This window comes from Delphinapterus leucas, chromosome 2 (assembly GCF_059928025.1).
Source record: "Delphinapterus leucas isolate spDelLeu-1000000601 "Yukka" chromosome 2, BTC_Dleu_Yukka2, whole genome shotgun sequence".
NCBI classification, from domain to species: domain Eukaryota; kingdom Metazoa; phylum Chordata; class Mammalia; order Artiodactyla; family Monodontidae; genus Delphinapterus; species Delphinapterus leucas.
Window position 1 is genome coordinate 179,801,380 of NC_143130.1, and position 21,952 is coordinate 179,823,331.

Consider the following 21,952-nt stretch of genomic DNA (forward strand, 5'->3'; position numbering starts at 1 on the left):
CGGAGTGTGGCGGGGGCGGGTCGAAGGGAGGGACACGGGTGCAGGCAGCATGGGTCTCACAGGTACGTTTATTCATGCCCAAGGGCAGCGGCACTGCTGCAAGTCAACCCGATGTCCCACGTTCCCACAACACAGCCAGACCGACGTCCCATCCAAGGAGAGCTTGTTAATGATGACCACGAGCAGGCTCAGGACTGGAAGCTTTTCAAAGAGAAGCGTGACACAGATACAATTTAGGAGGAAAGGAACAAGCAGACTGTGGTTCATTATATAGGTATGTACTGACAAGCCAGAAGATCCAAAGGACAACTTTCAACATGATGGAGCACATGGAGGGTTATTTCTATACGAATGTACATGGAGGGTCTGTGGAATCAACATGGGCATGCAGCTCACGTGCAGGCGCAAAGAGCAAGCAGCACGGAAATGTCTCCTCCCCAAGGTCAAGGGTCAGTCCTAAGTTTGCACAGGAATCAGATGACTAGAGTTTCACTGTCATTTGGAAGCGAAGTGAAGAAACGCCCAGCACTAGGGCACAAATTTATGTGGTTCTTGCTTTCAAAACACGTTTTACAGGGCAGCCCACTGGCACAGCTAACTCCTGCTTGCCTACTGGTGACACCAGCTAGCTCCGATCAATTCATTTCACTCCTGGAAGCTGTACTTGGCCCAAGGGGTGAGCAACGGTTTTTAACACACAGACTGTAGGGGGCAGAACTTCAGAGTCCGCTTCCAGCAGGCCAGCGCTCTCCACGTTCTGAAGTGCTCCTACTGCCTCTGCGTGCTTAGTGAACCACGCAGCAGCTTCAATTCACAACAGGGATATACCTTGTCCCAAAAAGGTACGATGGGGTTTTTTCATTCCCCACCCATTTTAAGAAGCAGAAATCTTACCTTTCAAGGCTTTACTTCTTTTATCTAAAATAAATGGAAAGAAAAATTGGTCATGTCAATGCTTTACAAAAATGCCTTTAGTCGACTCACTGTCGAAATCATCATTTGGCTGAAAAGTTCATAGCTTAGGCAAAGCTATTAAATGAAGCTTTCAGAAAATAGGAATTCCTATAGTGTCTCAAAGCCAAGAAGTGGTAAAAATTCTACCACAGATGTTCTCTCAACAGTTAAACAGCCCTTCAGAATCCGCAGGACTCTTCACACTCTACCAGGTTCTAACCTCCAGTCTTGCAGTTTAAAGTTTCTCCTTTCTTTCCTCTTTTTAACCAATCGCTCATTCATACACAGTTGGCCCTCATCTCTGCTTCACTGAGAACCAAATGGTTACTCTGCCCCAATTTTTATTAAGGAAATATTTAAACGTTCAGATCAGTGGAAAAGGTACAGTAAAACACTACATACCATGACACTTCATCCCTAAATATTTTAACCTGCATCTCTTAAAACTAAGGACATCTCCTATGCATTCTAAATACCATTGCCACACCTAAGAAAATTAACAATTCCGATATCAAGGTCTTGTTCAAATTTCTTATCGCTGACATAGCTCTTACACTCCCCACATTTTAACAAAGGACCACCAGGGGTTCAGATGTTCACTCCTAGTTAAGAACCACAGCTTCTTTACAATATGAACTGTGATTCCTCTTGAAAGTAATTTTCTTCTTGACCTCCAATGAATCAAACACAAAGAAACTTACCAGCACTCCTGATTTTATAAACGATAAAAGCCATCAGCCCCATTCCTACCCAAATCTCCTGGTAAACTTGGGTATAGTAGGGCTTCATGGGGATCCAAACATTCTTAATAAGGCTTTGAAGCATCTGAAAAGGAACACAGTGATAAATATTACCATGACTATTGTTTTAAACCTAACTGGTAAGAAGTTTCCATTTATTAAGTTTGACCCTATTTCCCAAACTATTCAACAGGGAGCAGCCCCTATGCCAGACCTGCTACCCGAAGCCATTCCAACATCTACATGGGGACTCCCGCTCTCAACAGCTTTCCAAGCTCCACTCACCTCTCACCATCCCCTGACCTTGGCCATCCGGGCACTCCTCACTTCACATTCCTCCAGCCCCAGAGCTCTCCCAGCCCGGGCTGTCCCACGCTGTCATCAATGGTCCCCCTCTCCGAAGGCTATCGTCCACGAATGCCCCCAAATTATGCCAAGAATGACACACTTTTGAAGAAACTAGCATACCTGCATCACCATGTTAAGAACTGTTGGCGTTCAAAGCTGGGAAAGAACACGGTCAAGGCATGGTGATTTCCCTGTGACACTAACACCCAGGCTTGGGCTCACGTTCACCAGCTGTATCTCAGTCCTTCTTTTGTTTTGTTTGAATCTCAGCTGTACTGAGGCATAACTGACGTATAAACTGTGAGTCATTTACGGTGTACACCATGGTGGTGACTTGATACCTGTGCACAGTGTGCAGGGACTTCCCCTGTCTAGGCGATTAACACATCCATCACCTCACTTTTTTTTTTTTTTGGAGAGAACTTTCACTTCTCTAAAGAGCCAGAGCATCTGGGAGAACAGTGTCCTTGGTAGAGGCAGCTCACGGGCCAAGACCCAAGGTCAGAACACGCTTGGAGTGGGAGGAACAGCGAGAAGGCCACTGCGGTCACTCAGATTCAAATCCTGGCTCTGTCATTTTCCAGCTAACTTAAACTGCCTCGGTTTCCTCATCTCTAAAACAGCACCCGCCTCAGAGGGCTGTTATGAAGATGGAGGAGTTGCTCTGTGTCAATTGCAGTATCTGCTGTCCTACAGCAAGTGCTTGTTACATAAAGTGTCATGGCTGGGCTAGTGGACAGAAGATGGCCAGGTCATACAGGGCCTTGGAGGCCACAGCAAAGAGCGCAGCTTTTATTCTCAGAATGTCATGCAAATTTAACAGCATTCATGAAGTGCTTTACTTGCTTATCTCCTGCACTACTTGGACATATCTGGCTGGACACAGTTGCCTGAGATCACACAGCTGAATCTGTAAGTCACCCAGCTGGATCTGCTCCTCATTACTGAGAATCTGCTCTGAGGCCTGGCTTCCAGCTCTTCCAAAGAGAGAACACACCCAGGCTGAGACCCAGGCCTGAAGGCTAGCCAGCCCCCTGAGTGACCCAGGAAGACGTGACTGTGTCCTCCTCCTGGAACCCCTTGCAGACATGTCTGCCCTCACATTTCCTGTCTTCAGGCAGTACCGGGATGCTCTGCCAGAGCATAACGTTCCAAGAAACCAACAGCCCTGTCCTGAAAAGGCAGATGAGAGGATCCAAACAGGATGTGGAGGAAGCCTCTGGAAGCCCTGGACAGGAAGAGATCAGAGGCACTGAGCAAATTCCTCTCCTCCCTGTGCCCAGCACTGACCGGGAAGGAAGACCAATGGGGTCGGAAGCCTGCGAATCCTAGGTTCCTACACCAGTTCAGCCTGTTTTGCCCTCGATCCTGGCAATGTCTTGAAGCTGTCATTTCAGAGGTTTCCCTTTCTGTGAAACAGGGATAGCTCCACCTGCCCCACTGGGCTCTCAAAGTAAAGGACCCCAACCTACTGCCTGGTGTGGAATAAAACCTCAGTAAGTGATGGCAGCAAGAGCAGAAAGAGTGTCTGCAAATGCCCAGCTGAGCACAATAGTACTAAGCTCCTGAGGTTCCACGAGGAAGGACTTAAGGAGCTGAGGGCAAGGCCCAGGTCAGGTAGTGGCCTTAGAGCAAGGCCGGAAGGGGATCTAGAAGGAAAAGAGTAAAGCAAACTGGGAGGGTGTAAAGGAGGTAAGAAGGAGCCAAAGAAACTTCTGTTATCTCCATATTTTGCTCGGGGCCCAGGCCCCTGGTGTTGTCTCCTCACCTAGAATTACCCAAGAGTGCTTCAGGGTAGGTACACGGGAGATGCTTACCTCTCACCCCGCCTTCGGCCCAAGGCTGACATATCTGGCTGGACAAGCGACATGTTCCCAATGTTTACAAAATGAGGCCCCCTACTTTTTCTGCCTGAGTTCATTCTATCTAGCATCGTTTCCCAGCTGTGTGAGTTTTATTAGCGCCCATTCCTTCAAAGACCCGTCCTATTCAAAGGCCAAGTGGGTGTCGGCTGTGTCCGTTTAAGTCTGCAAAGTGGTTGGTATGTTACATTAACAGCAAACTATCACCTGATCTTACAGTGGAAACAGGAAACGTCTGACCCGTTGAGCCTCAGACCGGGCTTCACAGGCTGAGGTCCGTACAATTGCAATAACCTCCGATCCCGTTTTGGTCCCCGTTTCCCCCTCTCCCAAAGCCCTGTCATACGTACAGTGTAGCTCCGAGAACAGTGCGCTTGCAAGGAAACTTGAGGTGTAAAGGAGAGAAGAGAGTAAACGTGGGGAAAGAGCTCTCGGCTTGGATCCTGACCCCATCACTAACCTGCCCTGTAAGCTCGGTTAGGTGGTTGAACCTCTCACGGCCAAAGGAAAAGGCGTAGCGCGGCCTCGACTAATAACAGCTAACCCCAGAACGACCTCCCTTTACAGTTTGGGGGACCCAAGTAAAAAGTGCGCGTGGGCAGGGAGAAGAGTTGGACCTCAAGGTCAGCGGGGATGGAGGTGTGGCCGCGGTGGGACCGGGGAGGCTCCCACCCGCTGCGGAGGCCACTCCGGGCCCCAGGTCCTCGCCGCCCGCGATCCGGCCCCTCACCGTACCGGCTACCCCGCGCCGAGCGCCGACCCCAGCCCCGCACTCACCTCGGCGAAAGACTAGCGCCTCAGCCAGCCCCAACTCAAAGCTGATGTCTCGGAAAGGTCACCGAACGCGCAGGCGCCGCGCGGGGCCTGCCGGGAAGGCGGAAGGAGCGGCGTCGCCCTAGACCAGCGCGCCTCCCCCGGCCGCGCCTGCGCACCACAGCGCCCCCAGCGGCCGCCCGGGTTCGGCCGCCTGGAGGGTTGGGGGAGGGGACGTGGTGTGTGTGTGTGTGTGTGTGTGTGTGTGTGTGTGTGTGTGTGTGTGTGTGTGCGCGCGCGCGCGACAATCACGTGACTTAACCATTCGTATTTGCCTGGGAGTGGGACTTTCAGTGCTGAAACTGAGGTGCTCTTGGACAAAGCCGACGAGTTGGTCTACCTGAAAAAGGGAATCTTTACTTGTGTTAAACGCAGAAAAGTTGCATCTCCCGTCTCTGATTTTCTTGCCATTTCTCTGTGTTAACATTTTTTGCTCTGCATATTTTTATGCATCAATTCTGTGCATCGTAATTCTACTCAACAGACAATCTAAAGACTTCCACAGGGGTGCAAGACACTGGACCTAAAAGACGCAGGCTTTAAAAATAACCATGCTTGGGACCTCCTGGTGGTTCAGTAAGACTCTGTGCTCCCAATGCCGGGGGCCGAGGTTCGATCCCTGGTCCTGGAACTAGATCCCACGTGCATACCACAACTAAGAGTCCACATGCCACAACTAAGGGTTCGCATTGCCACAACTAAAAGATCCTGCATGCCTCAACTAAACATGCCACAACGAAGATCCCACAACTAAGACCCGTGCAGCCAAAATAAATAAATATTAAAAAATAAATAAAAATAACCATGCTTAATATGTGCAAGAAATTAAACAACAAGACTGAAAATCTCAGCAGAAAACTGGAAACTGTAAAAAGTTAAACAAAAGAAAGCCACTTAGCTGACTTGAAAAAGAGCCCAATAGAAGTTGGATTGATTTAGCAACAGATTAGACAGTTGAAGAATTACTGAATTGGAGGCTGGGTTAGAAGAAACCATTCAGGAACACAGACAAAAGAGAAAGGAACAGCAAGAAAGTCTATCATAGGTGTAACTGGTGTCTTAGTATAACTGCCAATCTAGAATTCCATGCGTGAGGAAATTAGCATTCAGAACAGAAGGCGAAATGACATTTTGGGCCAACTAAGACTGAGGGAATAATCACCAGTAGGTCTGCAGATTAAAAAAAAAAATCAATGTTCATTATTCAGGCAGAAGGAAAGTGAGCTCAGAAGGAAGGATGGGGAGGGTGAAAGGAAGAGCAACAGACTTGGTCCTACTTCGAAGTGAAAGGAGCTTAGGATCAAATGAAGCTGCATGCAAAACTTGGAAAACTTAGGGTAGTGATGCTCAAAGTGTGGTCTCGGGGTACCCAAGGCCCCCGAGGGCCGAAACTATTGTTTGTAATAATGGTAAGATGTTACTTGTCTTTTTCACTAGAATTCTCTCACAAGTGTACGGTGGAGTTTTCCAGAGGCTGTGTGGCTTGTGATGCCACAACAAATAAGTACAAAAACAGGAGAATCCAGCTATCTTCCATTATGGCAGACACTAAGAGGTCTGTGAAAATGTAAGCGTCTTTTACTCTTCTCAAACACAAAAATTTGGGGGTAAATATAGTGACTTTTCATAATGATTCCCTTTAACATCAACTGGTTTTATTATCATCACTTTAAAATGAATTTAAGAAGTAAATAAAACATTTCTCAGTTGCAATCCCTAAATAAAGCAGATAGAACCCACGTAAACAAAAGCTCTGTAGGGTCTTCAACAATGTTTTTCTTCAACAATTTTTTTTTTTTTTTTTTTTTTGCGGTACGCGGGCCTCTCACTGTTGTGGCCTCTCCCGTTTCGGAGCACAGGCTCCAGACGCGCAGGCTCAGCGGCCATGGCTCACGGGCCCAGACGCTCCGCGGCATGTGGGATCTTCCCGGACCTGGGCACGAACCCATGTCCCCTGCATCGGCAGGCGGACTCTCAACCACTGCGCCACCAGGGAAGCCCTCTTCAACAATTTTTAAGCATGTAAGTGGGTCCTGAGACACGGACAAGGTTTGAAACACTGTCTTAGAAAAAGAATGTTTTAGACTAATAATGAGCTAGAAAACCACAGAGGACAATAAGCACTTAGGAAGAACTTAAGGAAGAGCATCATCATTGTAAAGCTATTTCAAGACAAATCTTTTAAACTTCAAACTCGACTTGAGAGCAACAGAATTTTAATGTCCTCAGCTGTTAATCCAACGTAGCCCATGAAAAACACATGTTCAAAGAAAACAATGTTTAAAGAAAGGGTCATCCCAGCAGATTAATTCAAAATGCAAAATGCTGTATTTTGTGGCTGGGAAGGTCACTGAAGATATGAAGGTATTTTGGGCAAAGCTCCTCCCACTTCAGAGCATCAACATCACTTGGAATTGCTCTCAGCTGTTTTCCCTTTGGGCCTGAAGCTCCAACTGCCCTGGGGACGCAAATATGAGAAACCTCCACCAAGGCCCGCTCCGTGGCCTTCCCCTTTGCTCTAGCCTAGATGTCTACATGCCTATACGGAACTATGAAGCTGCCTCTTTTTAACTGTGGACTTTGGGCAGGAATGCCAGATGAGCTGGGCCAGATGACTAAAGAGCACCAAGAACTACTCATGAAATGAAGGGGGCTCGAAGCCATTTACTCTGTCACGACACCGAATGTTAACCAGTGTTTCGTCTGGAAAGTGGCAGTTAAATGACAACACATTTCAAAACTGAAGAAGCATCAAGACGGTGTCCTTCAACTGCAGTTAAAAACTCAAACCTCAGGAGGACCGAAGGAGGTAGTAAGCCAAAAGGATCAAAGAACAGAAAAAGCCCTTCAGAAAACATCTGCGTGAAAGGCACTTTCTTCAGAAAAAGAGCAACTTCCACTTAGAAACACACTCACTGTAACATCAACAAAGGAAGGTCGTGTGGGAACAGTACCGTACTAGGAAACACAAATGGGATTTGCAGAGTTGTTTGAAGTGGTTTTGGCCTATCTTGTGAAATTCAGAACATGTGCTAGCCTTCACAAAATGGATGAAGTTGCAGTATTTTCCAACCAATGCTGAATGACATACTGAGAGTCTAAATGACTTTATGATCACATTTTCTTACTTATTGAAAAATATGTTCTTTTTTCCTTGCCAAAAAATGTGCGTGTGAGGGGGACTTTTGAAGCCTGCACTATTTGGAACAGTAAAAATACGAGGCCCAGGGCTCGTAATACATCAGTGGTGTGGCCAAGATAGGGCCTGGGACTTCTAGCTCAGTACCATGCTGGGTTTGTTTTTTGTAAGAAACCAGTAGCTCAACCCGGCCTAGTCTGACTTCTCTCTGCACTGTTGTCAGGCTGACCTCCTATCTGCCACTCTTTGGGCATTTTCCAGTGTTTAACTGATTGGCCCTCACGCTGTTGACCAGTGCCATGCTCTGGATGCCTCCCACCTATTTCTTCACAGGGCTCTTTCCTGTGAGCCCGCACTGTGCCAGACACTGCACTGGGCACTGACGGTGTGAAGGTGAGCAGGCAGTAACGTCACTCTTCTGATTCTCCCTGTTGCCTTTCTTCCTTTGTATATCTTTACTGGATTTTTCCTCTCTGACCCTTCTTTCAGGCTGCTTCCTAATTTCTCTCTACCTTCACTGGCTCTGGCCTGGACCATTTCAGCTGCTCCCAGGGTGGTTTTAACCACCATCCATTTGCTGACGACCTCCAAATGCGAACCTCTCACCACCTGTTTCTGTCTAGCTGTGGGGAGGACACCACCCCTGAGACGCGGATTTAGGAAGGAAGGAAGGAAGGAAGATGAACTCAGTTTAGTCAAGATCTCGCCCCACTGAACTTCTTCCAGATCCTCAATTCAGCCAGCAGGGCCACCTGCCTTTAGGCCTTCATCAGCGGACTACCTCCCCCTCCGAGTCCTCTTTCGCCGAGCTTGTTCCTGGTTCTTCTGCAGGTTTCCACTTAGGTGTCATTTTCTCCAAGAAGCCTTCCCCGACTTCCTTGCTCCCTTCCCCAAATTAGGTGCAAGATGTCCCAGGTTAGCAGGCTCTGGTTTGCCTTCCATCTTCTCCATGCTGAGGTCTATTACCACGACCCTGCACTGGGCCAGGCGCACAGCTGGTGCTCAATAAACGTCTGTCCCGTGTTGGCCCAGAGCGCCCACCAAGCCTCAGATGGAGTAGCCCTCAAAGCGGGAGATTGGAGAGAGACTGGAGGCCTTGTTCTTGCACATCCCGGGTTTGCTGATGCTGGGCCGCGCCCCCAGACGGCCGAGGGGCCCTGAGGGACTCGTTTTGCCAACTTCGGTACCTGGCGGCCGACCCCCAGCGGCCGGACTTCGGCGTCGCTGACGGGCAAGCGCTCCCGGCAGGCTTCACACGGCGCAGCGGGGCGGGGCCGGTGGCACAAGGTCAGGGTGGCGCGTGGGGCGCGTGGCGCGTGTGGGGCGCTCTGATTGGAGGGCTTGCGGCGGGGCGGGGCCGCGGGCCTGCAGACGCTGCGTCGTGCGGGCGCTGCGTCGTGGTGCGACGTGTTCCCGCTTCTCTGACCCGAGGTTGAAGAGGCGCGGACGCCGGCCTGTGAGCATGCTGCGCAAGCTCACCCTCGACCAGATCAATGACTGGTTCACCATCGGCAAGACGGTGACCAATGTGGAGCTGCTGGGCTCGCCGCCCGCCCTCCCGGCCGAGGTGGCCCGGGACGAGGCGCAGCGCAGGGACGTGGGCCATGAGGCCCCGGCTCCGGCCCAGGCCCAGGCCCAGGCCCAGGCCAGGCTGGTGCCGCCCGGGAGGTAAGGAGGCTGGGGGGGAGAGACGGGGGCGGGCGCAGGTGCGGGCCTGGGCAACGAGGACCTAGGCCTCCCCGACCCCGCATGACGATGTCGCTGGCCTCGGCCGCTCTGGTGAGATGTCTGGCCGTCCCAGAGTGAGCTGGCCGCCAAGCAAGCCCCACCCCGTGGCTTGGTCCAGGTTAACTTCTCCCTCCCAGAAGTGGAGCCGCTCCAGAGTTTGGTTCAGTTTAAAAACTTTTTATTGGTAGGCTTTATTTATTTACTTTTTAGAGCAATTTAAGTTTATGGAGAAATTGAACAGAAAGTAGAGCCCCATGTACCTCCTGCTCCCCGAACAGTTTCTCTCATTGTCAGCATCTAGCTTTACTGTGGTATGTTTATTATTATTAACTAAATCAGTCGATAAGACGAGGGTTCATTCTTTTTTTTTTTTTTTGCGGTACGCGGGCCTCTCACTGCTGCGGCCCCTCCCGCCGCGGAGCACAGGCTCCGGACGCGCAGGCTCAGCGGCCGTGGCTCACGGGCCCAGCCTCTCCGCGGCACGTGGGACCCTCCCGAACCGGGGCACGAACCCGTGTCCCCTGCATCGGCAGGCGGACTCTCAACCACTGCGCCACCAGGGAAGCCCTCCTCCATGTCTTTTTAGGGCTTGGTAGCTCGTTTCTTTTTAGTGCTGAATAATATTCCATTGTCTGGATGCACCACGGCCCGATCACCACTGAAGAATATCTCGGTGGCTTCCAAGTTTTGGCAGTTATAAATAAAGCTGCTGTAAACATTCTTGTGCAGGTTTTTGTGGGCTCAGAAGTTTCGGCGCATTTGGGTAAATACCAAGGAGCACTAGTGCTGGATCTTTGTTCAGTTTTATTAGTGCTTCTCCTCCCATTATTCCTTGACTTGGGTGCTGTCAGTTAATCTGTTCACATGATTTTAGTGGAAATAAGGCAAGAGGATGCCTATATTTGTAGGAGACCTAGACCTGGTGAGTAGAAACACCTGCTCCCTCTTTAAAGAAGGTCAGTGTGGAAGTATCCCCTGCTTGGGGTATCTGCATCACTGCTTGGCCTCTTCCCCCCGAGTTCAACACCCTTTACCGTTGAGAGGGTGGTTTTGATTTTAATTTTTTTTAAGTTACCATTGTGCATTGCCCCCAGCCTTCACCCCCATTTGATCTAGTGGATGGACTCAAGAGTCTGAGCCACGGTCTCATGGGTTGTTTCGAGCCTTTGTAAAGTCAAGTGCAACTTGGGATCGTTGGTAAATTTGTTTCTTGGAGGCAGGGAGGGGATAGAGAGACTCTGGTACAGCTTTAGAGTGGCTGTTTTGTTTACGTTTTCACACACTTTGTTTCCTTTAATTACTCTGGCGAATGATCCCTTAGATCCGCCCCCTGCCCCCACTCCCCTGCTTGCTCCATAGACTTAATGGGCAGAACAGTATTGCTTTTAAATGACTCACTGTGGTACTGAAGTAAGCTATTATTGACCTTGTCAGAAACGACAAGCATGGATTTAAATGTCCTTTTAACTTCCTGGACCCTTAATGCTCATCTAATGCCAGAGTCTCTAGCAAATTGTAGGCACTCAGTTAAATATAGCTATATTATTTAATCCTCAAAACAACCCTTTGAGGTTGCTGGCATTACCTTGATTTTATAGATGAGGAAACACACTTGGGTGGTAGAGTGACTTGCCTGGTTTCCAGGAATAAATGGTCAAGGTAGGTAGAATGACTTCCTCCCCCACCCCCAAAAGATATCCACTGGAACCTGTGAGCATTTTACGTAACGTGGCAAAAGGGATTTTGCAGATGTAATTAAGGTTACAGATCCTAAAATAGGGAGATTACCTGGATTATCTAATCAAATGAGCTCTTAAAAGCAGAGACCTTTTCTGGGTAGAGTCAGGGATTTGAAACTTGAGAGGGACTTGACTGGTCATTGTTAGAGGGGCCACATGGAAAGCTTGAGAAGGAATGTGGGCAGCTAAGAGCAAAGACTGGATACTGGCTGACAGCCAGCAAGGAAATGGGGACCTCAGTTCTACAACTTCAAGGAACTGAATTTGGCCAACGACCTGAATGAGCCTCCAGCTTAGGGAATGCAGCCCTGCCAACACCTTGATTTTGGCCTTGTGGGACCCTAGACAGAGGACCCAGTTGGGTCCACCTGGACTTGTGATTTACAGAAACTGAGAGATAATGAATTTGTGTTGTTTTAATCTGCTGAACTTGGGGTGACTTGTGGCAGCAGCAGGAAACTAATACAGTGGTAGAGCTGGGATTCAGACTTAGGTGAGCTGCCTATGAAGCTGTTGCAGCTACAGTGCCTGGCAGACAACGGCTGCTCAGAGGCTTGTTGAATGATGTCTTCCCAGTGAAGGAGAGTTTTTTTTAAAAATAAATTTATTTATTTAATTTATTTATTTTTGGCTGCGTTGGGTCCTCATTGCTACATGTGGGCTGCTCTAGTTGCAGCGAGTGGGGGCTACTCTTCATCGCGGTGTGCAGGCTTCTCATCGTGGTGGCTTCTCTTGTTGCGGAGCATGGGCTCTAGGTGCGCGGGCTTCAGTAGTTGTGGCACGTGGGCTCAGTAGTTGTGGCTTGCGGGCTCTAGAGCGCAGGCTCAGGAGTTGTGGCGCAGCGGGCTTAGTTGCTCTGCGGCATGTGGGACCTTCCTGGACCAGGGCTCGAACCTGTATCCCCTGCATTGGCGGGCGGATTCTTAACCACTGTGCCACCAGGGAAGCCCTGAAGGAGAGTTTTTATGTTGGTGAGAAAACATTCGATGTAGGGGAAGGCAGGCTTTATAGGTCTAGGGTATCGCATAATGAAAAGGTATTTGAGAGGAACAGTCACTCAGGTGGGAAGATTAGCTTGCATTGAGTCCCCGGAGTCCAGTCTGTGGGTGCTGTTAAATCAGCTTAATGAGTCATATGAGTTGTGACCAAAAAAAGAGCAATAGAAAATACCAGACTGTATCATGGTAGTTCAAATAAGAATTGCTCTGTGAGATGGACCTGTGTCTGTGTGGTGAGTACAGAGTCACAATGTGAGTTTCTTTCTGAAAGAAAGCCCTGCTTGAGTTCCTGTGGTGAGAAGTGAGCCAGGACCAGGAGTTGGGAAGGGTGGTAAAGTGAGTAGGGGTAGTTGAATGGTTTGCAAATGATATATTCAGTGATCCTATGAATTTCTTCCCATCTTGTTTTCCACATGTTATTGTATTTTCGCTCCTTTGTGCTGATTGTGGGGTATGCTTTCCCTTTTTTCTTTTTCTTTTGGCTGTGCTGGGTCTTCGTTGCAGGCTTCTCTCTAGTTGTGGTGCGTGGGTTTCATTGCCCTGCAGCATGTGGGATCTTAGTTTCCCGACCAGGGATTGAACCCGTGTCCCCTGCGTTGGAAGGCAGATTCTTAATCACTGCACCACCAGGGAAGTCCTGGGGTATGCTTTCTTTTATTTTTACATTCCTGTTTCTTCACCTTGGCATATGAAAAAGAGAAACTCAGTGGCTGTGTTAGGCCGTTGTGTTTTCCTCCAGGGTTGTCTGTGCCAGCTTTCCTTTGGAATGCAGGGCATGGTCCTCAGATTGTGGCTGGCAGCCTCGCTGCAATCCCATTGCCCTTCTGCCCAGTGTTGCTTTCTTTGTGTGTGGACTTCCCTCTGTCTTCCTAACTCACGCGAACTCCTGGGCTCATGACGGTCTTGCTTAATTCTCGCTTTGACATCTTTGACTCTCCAGTACCTTAAAATGTACTTTGTCACAGAGAAACTCCACTACAGAAAGCTTTCAAATCACTTTTCAAAAGCATCTGGTGATGCTGTTACCCAGTTTCCCTTTTTGTTAATTTCACGTTTCCTTCTTGAAATGTCTTACTATAAGCTGAATGCCTACTGCGTTGTGCATTGTGTCAGGTGACACAGGCAGTACAAGCAATCTCACTCCTTCTGACAGACGAGGCAAGTTCCATCTTATAGCTGAGGAAGTCAAGGATCAGGTAAGTTGAGAAACTTATCCCAGCCCATGTATCTGTTATGTTGTACAATGGGTGTATTTGACTCCAAAGCATGTGACTTTTTCCTTTTTGCCTTGTCTTTCAGTATTTAGGCCTTCCCTAGATGGTAGTATTTGCTTGTGTTACCCTCCAAGGAGTTCTGTTTTCTGTTCACCCACAAAAGTCCATGTTTTTTAAAAACCTTTGTCTGTTTAACAGATTTAGTCTATTAGGTAATTTTCCCGTTAATTGAAAAACTATTTGAGTGTCTATTCTGTATCTACCACGTGCAGCTGGAGTAGAGGGATTGAGAGGGAGGGAGGACATGAAGTCAGAGAGGCAGCAGGGTGCCAGGTCAAGAGTTCCTTGTTCAGTCTCAGTGAGCAGCCTGCTGCTTCATCTTTGACATCCGGGAGCCCACTGGAGGGCGCTTGGAGATTTTGGGCATAGCTGCCACGTGTGGTCTCCGCTCTGACAGGGTCACTGCCAGTTGAATGAATGAAGGGGGCCCAGGGCAGAAACAGGGAGGTCAGGTATCAACTTTATGTGTAAACTTGGTTGCACCATGGTGCCCAGATATTTGGTCAAACATTACTCTGGGTCTTTCAGTGAAGATATTTTTTGGATAGAATTAACGTTTAAATAGGCGGATTTTGAGTAAAGCAGGTTAACCTCCATAATGTGGGTGAGCCTCATGCAATCAGTTTATGGCCTGAATAGAACAAAGACTGATCTCCCCTGAGCAAGAAGGAATTCTGCCAACAAACTCCCTTTAGACTCAGACTGCAACTGACCTGGGTCTCCAGCAGATTTTGGACTTGCACCTCTACAATTGTGTAAGCTAATACCTTAAAACTAATCTCTGTATATACAGATGTCCTGTTGGTTCTGTTTCTTTGGAGAACCCTTACTAATACATCATCCAAGCAAGAGAGGGGACGATGGTTTAGACCAGGACAGTAGCAGTGGAGGTGGTAAGCGATGGTGGAATTCAGGGTATATTACTAAGAGGCGGGAACTTTGTAGCTGGATCAGGTATAGAATAGGAATGGGGAAGCAGTCACGGGTGACACCAAGGTTTCCGGCTGAGCATTTGGAAGGTGTTGCCATCCACTGAGAAAGGCCAGACCGCAGGAAGAGCTGGTTTTGGGGGAATACGAGGTGTTTGATTTTGAACATGTTAACTCTGAAAATCCTGTTAGATAACAGTAAGTGCATGAATCGAGGAAAGAAGTCTGGTTATGGAGCTAGATGTTTGGCAGTTTAAGGCTTTGAGGCCAATGAGACGAGACCACCCAGGATCTGGGTGATGGAGCCTGGTGGGTGAGTGCAGAGAGAGGGGACGTCTAAGGACCCAAGCCTGGAGCACCTGAATGTTTAGAGGTTGGTGAGAAAAAATGTGCAAAGGAGACCGAGAAGGAACCACCAGCAGGGTCCGAGGAAAACCAAGCGAGCGAGCCTGTTTTAAACAACTGCTTGCTTAGTGCCCTGTATGTGCATCTCTTAGTACTTTGAAGGAATTATTTATTTATTTATCTATTTAATTTATTTATTTTTACTTTTTATTTTTTGGCTGCGTTGGGTCTTCGTTGCTGCACGCGGGCTTCCTCTAGTTGCGGCGAGCGGGGGCTGCTCTTCATTGCGGTGTGCGGGCTTCTCATTGCGGTGGCTTCTTTTTGTGGAGCACAGGCTCTAGGTGTGCAGGCTTCAGTAGTTGTGGTGCACGGGCTCAGTAGTTGTGGCACACGGGCTTAGTTGCTCCACAGCATGTGGGATCTTCCTGGACCAGGGCTTGAACCTGTGTCCCCTGCACTGGCAGGCGGATTCTTAACTGCTGTGCCACCAGGGAAGTCCCAAGGAATTATTTTATGCGTTGTTTTCCCCACATAAGAACTTCTTGAGGGTGCAGATTTTCACTGAATCTCCACCTCTTAGCACAGTACCTGGCATATAGTAGGAACTCAGATGTCTGTTTGGATGAATGAACTGCCTTCGTAGGTCCCAATTATTGATTGCTTACAATGTGCTTGGTCCTTATTCTAGAAATGATGAGAGTTGCTTCCTCAATTGCTCCTACCTTGAGTGAATCCTGAAATCTGAGTTATTCCTCTGACCAGAGCTGATTTCCCTAAGGTAGGGGTGTGCGTGAGTGTGTGTGTGTGTGTATGTACACAATCAGTCCAATAAAAATCAGCGTATCCTGGCAACTGTACCGTAAAGTATTTCTAGAATAAGAGTGTCTCACTGTGTATACGATCACCACCCTGGTCTAAATAAACCACCATCATCTCTTGCCTGGATTATTACAAAAGCCTTCTATTTTTGGTCTCCTGGCTTCCTGTCTTTGCCCCCAATAATTTATTTTAGCACCTAGAAGAATACCTGGCGTGAGGTGGATGCCCAGTTGATATTTCTTGAATGAAGGAATCCTTGTTTGTTTTTTTTTTGCGGTATGCGGGCCTCTCACTGCTGCAGCCTCTCCTGCAGCGGAGCACAGGCTCCGGACGCGCAGGCTCAACGGCCATGGCTCACGGGCCCAGCCGCTCCGCGGCATGTGGGATCCTCCCGGACCGGGGCATGAACCCGCGTCCCCTGCATCGGCAGGCGGACTCTCAACCACTGCGCCACCAGGGAAGCCCTGAATGAAGGAATCCTTGAGTAAACATTCACACGTAAGGTTTGAGGAGCACATGTGCGACTTTCTGTGGGGTAGATGGCTATTAGAACAAGATGTAGACTCTGATTGTGGCTTACCGAGTGTTCCTCCATCTGGCACCTGACTCACCTCCTGCTGTCTTTCACTGCATTCTGGACACATTGGCATTTTTCTATGTCTTGAAGACACCACACTCCTTTCCACACTGGGGCTTCCACACCTGTCTGTCTTGTGCCTGGAGTGCCTGCCCTCTTCCATTCCTGCCCTGTTTCTTCCCATGACAGGCTCCTTTCATCATTCGGGGCTCTGCTCCTTCAAGAAGTCTCCTGTGACCTCCATAGCTACAGAAGTCTTCCCCCAGCTTCTTTGGCAGTCTCTCTAGTCTTTGTGAACTTTTTCTCCTCCTCTAAAGCACTTATCACTTGCCCCAAGTCTTGCTGTTTGTGATGTGTTTTGGGGTCCTCCACCATTGTGGGGGGGCCAGAATGATTCTGAGATTTCTGGCTTGTAGAATTGGATGGATAGGTAGGGTTGTCAGTTCCTGAGAAATGACTGGAAAACACTAGTTGAGGTGTTCGAAGAGTTATGCTTTTAGTTTGTGTAAAGTGTGTTGTTTTGATTCCTCTGTTCCTTTCTTGAATTTTATTTATCCTTTTAGGAAACAAACCTCTATGATTTGGTTTTGAGCATGTTGATTTAAGTTGCCTGTAAGTCTCCCAGAGGAGGTGTCAAGTAGGCAATTGCCTGTATGCATTTGGAGCTCAGACGTAAGTTGGGGCTGGAGGTGGTGTAGGGGCCTGCCAGGCTGATGTGAATCCTAGCCCTGCCATTCAGTATCTCTTGTGATATTGGGCAAAGGCATCGAACAGGTGTGAGGCTGTTTGCTGATCTGTCAGATGGGAATAACATCACCTACTTTCAAGTAGGTGCACGAACCCGTGTCCCCTGCATCGGCAGGTGGACTCTCAACCACTGCGCCACCAGGGAAGCCCCTTTTTTTTCTTTTTAATGAAAAAAAACTCACTCGAATAAATCTCCAAATATAAAGTTATGGACATTAGGTTCCTTGGATTTTCTTTTAAGAATGGTATAGATTCTAGCGCTTTATCATAGAAATAAATCTGACTAATGAATAGTTCCCTACTTTAATGAAATTCTGAGAGGTTGAATTTTACATGTTAAATATTTTGCTATTTTAAATGAACATAATATTGGTTTAGATTATAGATTGGCATTGACTGTTTTTCTTTGAGTAGCTGTTACTACCGTTGTTAAACTAGTCCATTTCTTTTTTGCTCATGTAATATAGAGCTGTTTTTTAAATACTTTTCCTTAATGCTGGTTGAGATTAAAAACGAATCTCAGTGTTGGGATGAAGCACTGCTTTGTTTTCAAACTGCACATTATTTTTTCCCTCACCGCCGTCTTCCCCCTCCCCCGCAGAGAATGACTGATCCATTGTTACATTGTAAAGATAAGATTCACATCAATCATTTATTTTATTCTATACATAGTTCTTTTTAGAATAAAAGCAAGGTTAATGTCAAAGTTAATTTATCGAATTTCATACTTGGTACTTTCATACAAATTTCATATTTCAGATTTCAAAATAAAATGCCTTAGTTCCTGTTGGGATGTGTTTGAGGTATAAGAAAATACTTCAAACATTTTTTGAAAATATTTAGGAAACATTTTAGTTAAAAGCATACTGTTCAATGAAAACATTGCATTTTTAGAGTGGTTAAAAAAGGAACACTATTTAAAACATAGGCTACATCGACAGGAATTTTAACTTATGATCTTGCGACAAAGAGTAGCATTAAGTCACATCACTTTCTCTTTTTCTTAATATTAAGGGTTCTGATACTAAGACTGTCAAAAACTCCTCTGTTTACAAGTAATTTAACTTGATGGGTAATAATATGGTAGGTTCCATATCGTTTGTGAGAATGTTGGGAACCTGTTCTTTGTGTTTTTGTCTACGTAACTTGAAATAGTGGGTATTTCATCCTTGTCTGGACTCTTGGAGCTTTCTCCTGGGATCACGGAGCGAACAGGACAGGCTGCGCTCTGTGACTCTTCCACGCCTTCTTGCTGACTGCCTTTGTCAGTACTACTTAAGAAGTCCTTCAGAACTTGCTTGAAGATGTAGACAATTTCCCATGGCAGTACATCATTTTCTGCTAGAACTTCTCGAAATCTAGAGGCAAAGCAGTTATCAGTATTCAATTCAGAAAATCTCTTTTGTCGTATCCCTTTGTCTCCAAAATTCAGCTTAGATAATGTAACCATATAGTAGTTACCCACCTTGTGAGTAAACTGCACATTGCTTTAAAATTATACTTCTAGTAAAGAAATTTCAAAAGAGACTTTAAAACATTTCCTAGCCAGTGAAATATCAACAGTGTTTTGTTTTGTTTTGTTTTGTTTTTGTCCGGCCCATCCTTAGGGATTTTGGTTGCTGGGTAGTTGATACACATGATTAAAAAATTTATATGATATAATACGATTTCCAATCTAAAGATATGAGGAGCTTAGACTTGACAGCAAATATCACAAGAAGGGAACGTAGTATTTTTACCTGCTGAGAATAGCTCCAGTTTGACAAGGTTGAACCTGTGAGCAAAGAACTTCAAGTTGTCTTTGTTCAGTAGCTGGGATGGTTGCGTGGGGATTCTGATAGTTTCTCAGCCAATTGTAATCCACACCTGTTCTTTTCACTTTTTGCTCATTTTCGATCTCTTGTATTAATCTCTCTCGTTCCTTTAGATGCCATTTTAATTCCCGAAGCAGAGTCTTTGTCACTACTTCTGAGTCAGGGTAGCGTGTGGATTTGTAGGAATTGTGTTTTGGCCATTTCATCCAGCCAAAAAGTGGCATTTTTAGCCTATGGAAATATTCTCACTTGTTTATTTGCATAAAATATTATGGTTCTGATGAGCAAATATTTGTTTCTTTACAGTAACTTTGCCAGAAAAGTGCATGAATTTTTCACTGGTTAGATATAAAGCTCAAAATAAGATTAGAATGGATTAAAGTCTTAATTTCTAACTAGGTCAGTGCCAAAAACCAGGCTTTGAAAATACTTTTATGTAGCTAAGGAGAAATGAAATGCAGTCAGATAATCTACAGACTGAACAATTTTCTGAAAATACCACTAACACTTGCTATTAAAAGTTCTTAGGAGGCTTTAAAATATTAACATATAGGAAAGTGCTATCTGCAAACATACTTTTGACTTATGTTTTGTACAGAAAAGGTTTAAAGATTACCTGTGAAGTTGATGGATCCGATGTGGTGATGTTGCCGAAGAGTTTACTTGAATTGGTGATGAAGCTGTGCTTCACTCAGGCATATCTCCTTCTCCTGGATGTGTCCCCTGTTGAAAGAATGATTCTCCTCCTTTACCCACTGAAACTGTATTTGAAATAACTAACCTTCTATGTTAGGAATGAGGTTGTGATGTTTTCATTTGGAGAGAATGCTCATTAATTCACCTTGTAAGTAAGCTAGAAGAAATGACAAAAATAACTTACTATTTAATCTTTACAAATTATATAATGGTTTGCCTTTTGAATGTAGCTCAGTGTATTTGAAAGAGATGCCGGTAGCTACAGATTCTGGTCCTAAATGCATTTAGACATATCTTTGATAAAGAAACGAAGAAAGGTCGTCTGAAGCACCACAGATGCGCTGCCAGCTCAAGTGAAGACTGTCGCACGATGCGATGCTTTGCTGTGCATAGCTGCGGGTCACAGTTTAGTGCTGTATTTTTATGCCTGTAGAGCTCTAAAAATAACCATGTTGCTTTTATTCTTCAGCTTAACTTTCAGTCGGTTTAGAAGCCAGGTCACTGTCCCCTCTAATGAAAGCAGGAAAAATAGATCAGACTTGACTATTTGCACAATATACATTCTGAGAAACCTCGTTACAATTGAGCAAAGTAGGCAAAGTATGCTGATATCAGTCGTGTGAAATATTTAGTAAATGTTATATTCTGTACACATTTTGTTTTTCTAAATAGTATTTAAATTTGTATATTTAAACAAGTTGTAATGCTCGAGGACATTATATACACATAAGTAGATAACTTTAAAATATACTTTATAATCTCTAAAAACATGGTGATAAGACAATAATAGATTAAGGTCAGAAAAAAAATAGAGCGATGACAACATATCAAGTTCACAACAAAATCTTATAGTTCATTATAGAAAATCATTTTCGTGTTTTCTTTTGGAGCTGAAAGTGAAACTTATTCACAGTTTGGGCGAGTACTGATGTGTAATTGGTCTTTATTGTGCTAGTTTTCTATTCCAGAGAGGTTTGTGTCTTTGGTTTAAGCATGGACAGGTTCGTTACTCTGTAGTTCTGTGTTAAATGACTGTGTAGTGGCTTTTCCTTTTATAATATTTGTTTCTTCTGTTGCTTTTTCCTTCAAATGAACTGTGAAGAATAGACCTCGTTTACATCAGACCTGCATGTCATGCATGATAAAGAGTGATGTGTGTGGTCATCCTCCAGCTCCTGTTACTTATATGTTAGAAAAACCCAGATGTCAGGATTCATTATCTGTAACTAGAAGGTTTTCATATTACATTGTGTATAGTACTGTGAAAGGGAAGGGAGTAAAGTTTATCATGACAGAACTGTCCTATCTGATTTTCTACTATAGTTATGATGAGTCAGGCTGCTTCTCCCTTTGAATAGACTCGTTGTCATTGCTTTAATTTTTAAATTTTTTGCCTCTGAAATGGTAACAAAAATATAAAAAATGTATTGGATGTGTAGCATAAACCGACTTTCTGTTCCAGGCCCTCTTTAGTCTTGCCTGTCCCTTCTTCTCCGGCTTGCTCTCTTGCTCTACCTGAGTCTGTCTGTCGTGTCAGCCAAGCCTGACTGCCCCACACAGGCCGTGCTCCCTCCGGCACTTCAGCTTTGGTCACACTGACTCTCTCTTCTGAGTTGCTCGTTTTTCTTTTCCATGTACCTATACTGTAATTCTCTTATTTATTTATTTTTGCCTGTGTTGGGTCTCCGTTGCTGCGCGAGAGATTTCTCTAGTCGCGGTGAGTGGGGGCTACTCTTCATTGTGGTGCGCGGGCTTCTCATTGCGGTGGCTTCTCTTGTTGTGGAGCATGGGCTCTAGGCTTGCGGACTTCAGTAGTTGCGGCACGCAGGCTCTAGGGCGTGTGGGCTTCAGCAGTTGTGGCGTGCGGGCTCCGTAGTTGTGGTGCGTGGGCTCAGTAGTTGTGGTGCGCAGGCTCAGTAGTTGTGGTGCACGGGCTCAGTAGTTGTGGCTCGCGGGCTCTAGAGCACAGGCTCAGTAGTTGTGGCGCACGGGCTTAGTTGCTCCGCCACGTGTGAGATCTTCCCGGACCAAGGATCGAACCTGTGTCCCCTGCACTGGCAGGCAGATTTTAAACTACTGTTCCCCCAGGGAAGTCCCTATACTGTAACTCTTTTTTTAGGGCTCAGTTTCGATACCAACTAATTTTTTCTTCTGTCTGAGGGAAAAACATTTTTCCCTTGGCCCCCACGCCCTGTTCCTTTGAATTCCGGTTTTATTTCTCTTTACTGTTAAACTAATAGTCCTTTACAACTAGGTTCTGTCTGTCCTCCACTTATTTGCAGCTCTCATTAGCTCAGCAGATAGTTTTGACTGTGCCGTGTCCTAGATGCAGGTTAGGGACTGGGGATGCAGCAGTGGACCAGACAGACCTATTCTCTGTCCTCATGGAGCCCGTGTTCTAGTGGAAAGATGAACCCGAGGACCCAAATC

At 46.3% G+C, this 21,952-nt stretch overlaps 3 protein-coding genes across 3 annotated transcripts in view; 1 reads left to right on the forward strand and 2 right to left on the reverse strand.

Annotated features, from left to right (window-relative positions):
• Positions 1-50: 50 nt before the first annotated feature.
• Positions 51-4,788, reverse strand: ATP5MJ (ATP synthase membrane subunit j). Its single transcript, XM_022575966.2, has 4 exons — positions 4,682-4,788; positions 1,656-1,779; positions 895-918; positions 51-201 (listed from the first exon to the last, which is right to left on the reverse strand). Exons 2-4 carry the CDS (start codon positions 1,777-1,779, stop codon positions 167-169), a joined length of 183 nt encoding a protein of 60 aa, XP_022431674.1. The 5' UTR covers positions 4,682-4,788; the 3' UTR covers positions 51-166.
• The window catches only part of TDRD9 (tudor domain containing 9), a 124,565-nt gene continuing 104,336 nt past the window's right edge, over positions 1,724-21,952 (forward strand). Inside the window, exon 1 of the mRNA XM_089908266.1 lies at positions 1,724-9,524. Within this exon, the coding sequence (XP_089764392.1) occupies positions 9,319-9,524 (206 nt within the window). The 5' untranslated portion in view covers positions 1,724-9,318. The remainder of the gene's footprint in view (positions 9,525-21,952) is intronic.
• Positions 18,073-19,557, reverse strand: RD3L (RD3 like). Its single transcript, XM_022575965.2, has 2 exons — positions 18,752-19,557; positions 18,073-18,370 (listed from the first exon to the last, which is right to left on the reverse strand). The coding sequence occupies exons 1-2, from the start codon at positions 19,048-19,050 to the stop codon at positions 18,073-18,075; spliced, it is 597 nt and encodes a 198-aa protein (XP_022431673.1). The 5' UTR covers positions 19,051-19,557.

Excerpts from the sequence above, each read along its gene's own strand:
- ATP5MJ (XM_022575966.2), bottom strand. The coding sequence starts at position 1,779 with ATGCTTCAAAGCCTTATTAAGAATGTTTGGATCCCCATGAAGCCCTAC. Across the intron at positions 919-1,655 it reads TTATAAAATCAGGAGTGCTG|ATAAAAGAAGTAAAGCCTTG; the intron begins GTAAGTTTCTTT and ends CATTTATTTTAG. Across the intron at positions 202-894 it reads AAGAAGTAAAGCCTTGAAAG|CTTCCAGTCCTGAGCCTGCT; the intron begins GTAAGATTTCTG and ends CTCTTTGAAAAG.
- RD3L (XM_022575965.2), bottom strand. The coding sequence starts at position 19,050 with ATGCCACTTTTTGGCTGGATGAAATGGCCAAAACACAATTCCTACAAA. Across the intron at positions 18,371-18,751 it reads ACTGGAGCTATTCTCAGCAG|ATTTCGAGAAGTTCTAGCAG; the intron begins GTAAAAATACTA and ends CTTTGCCTCTAG.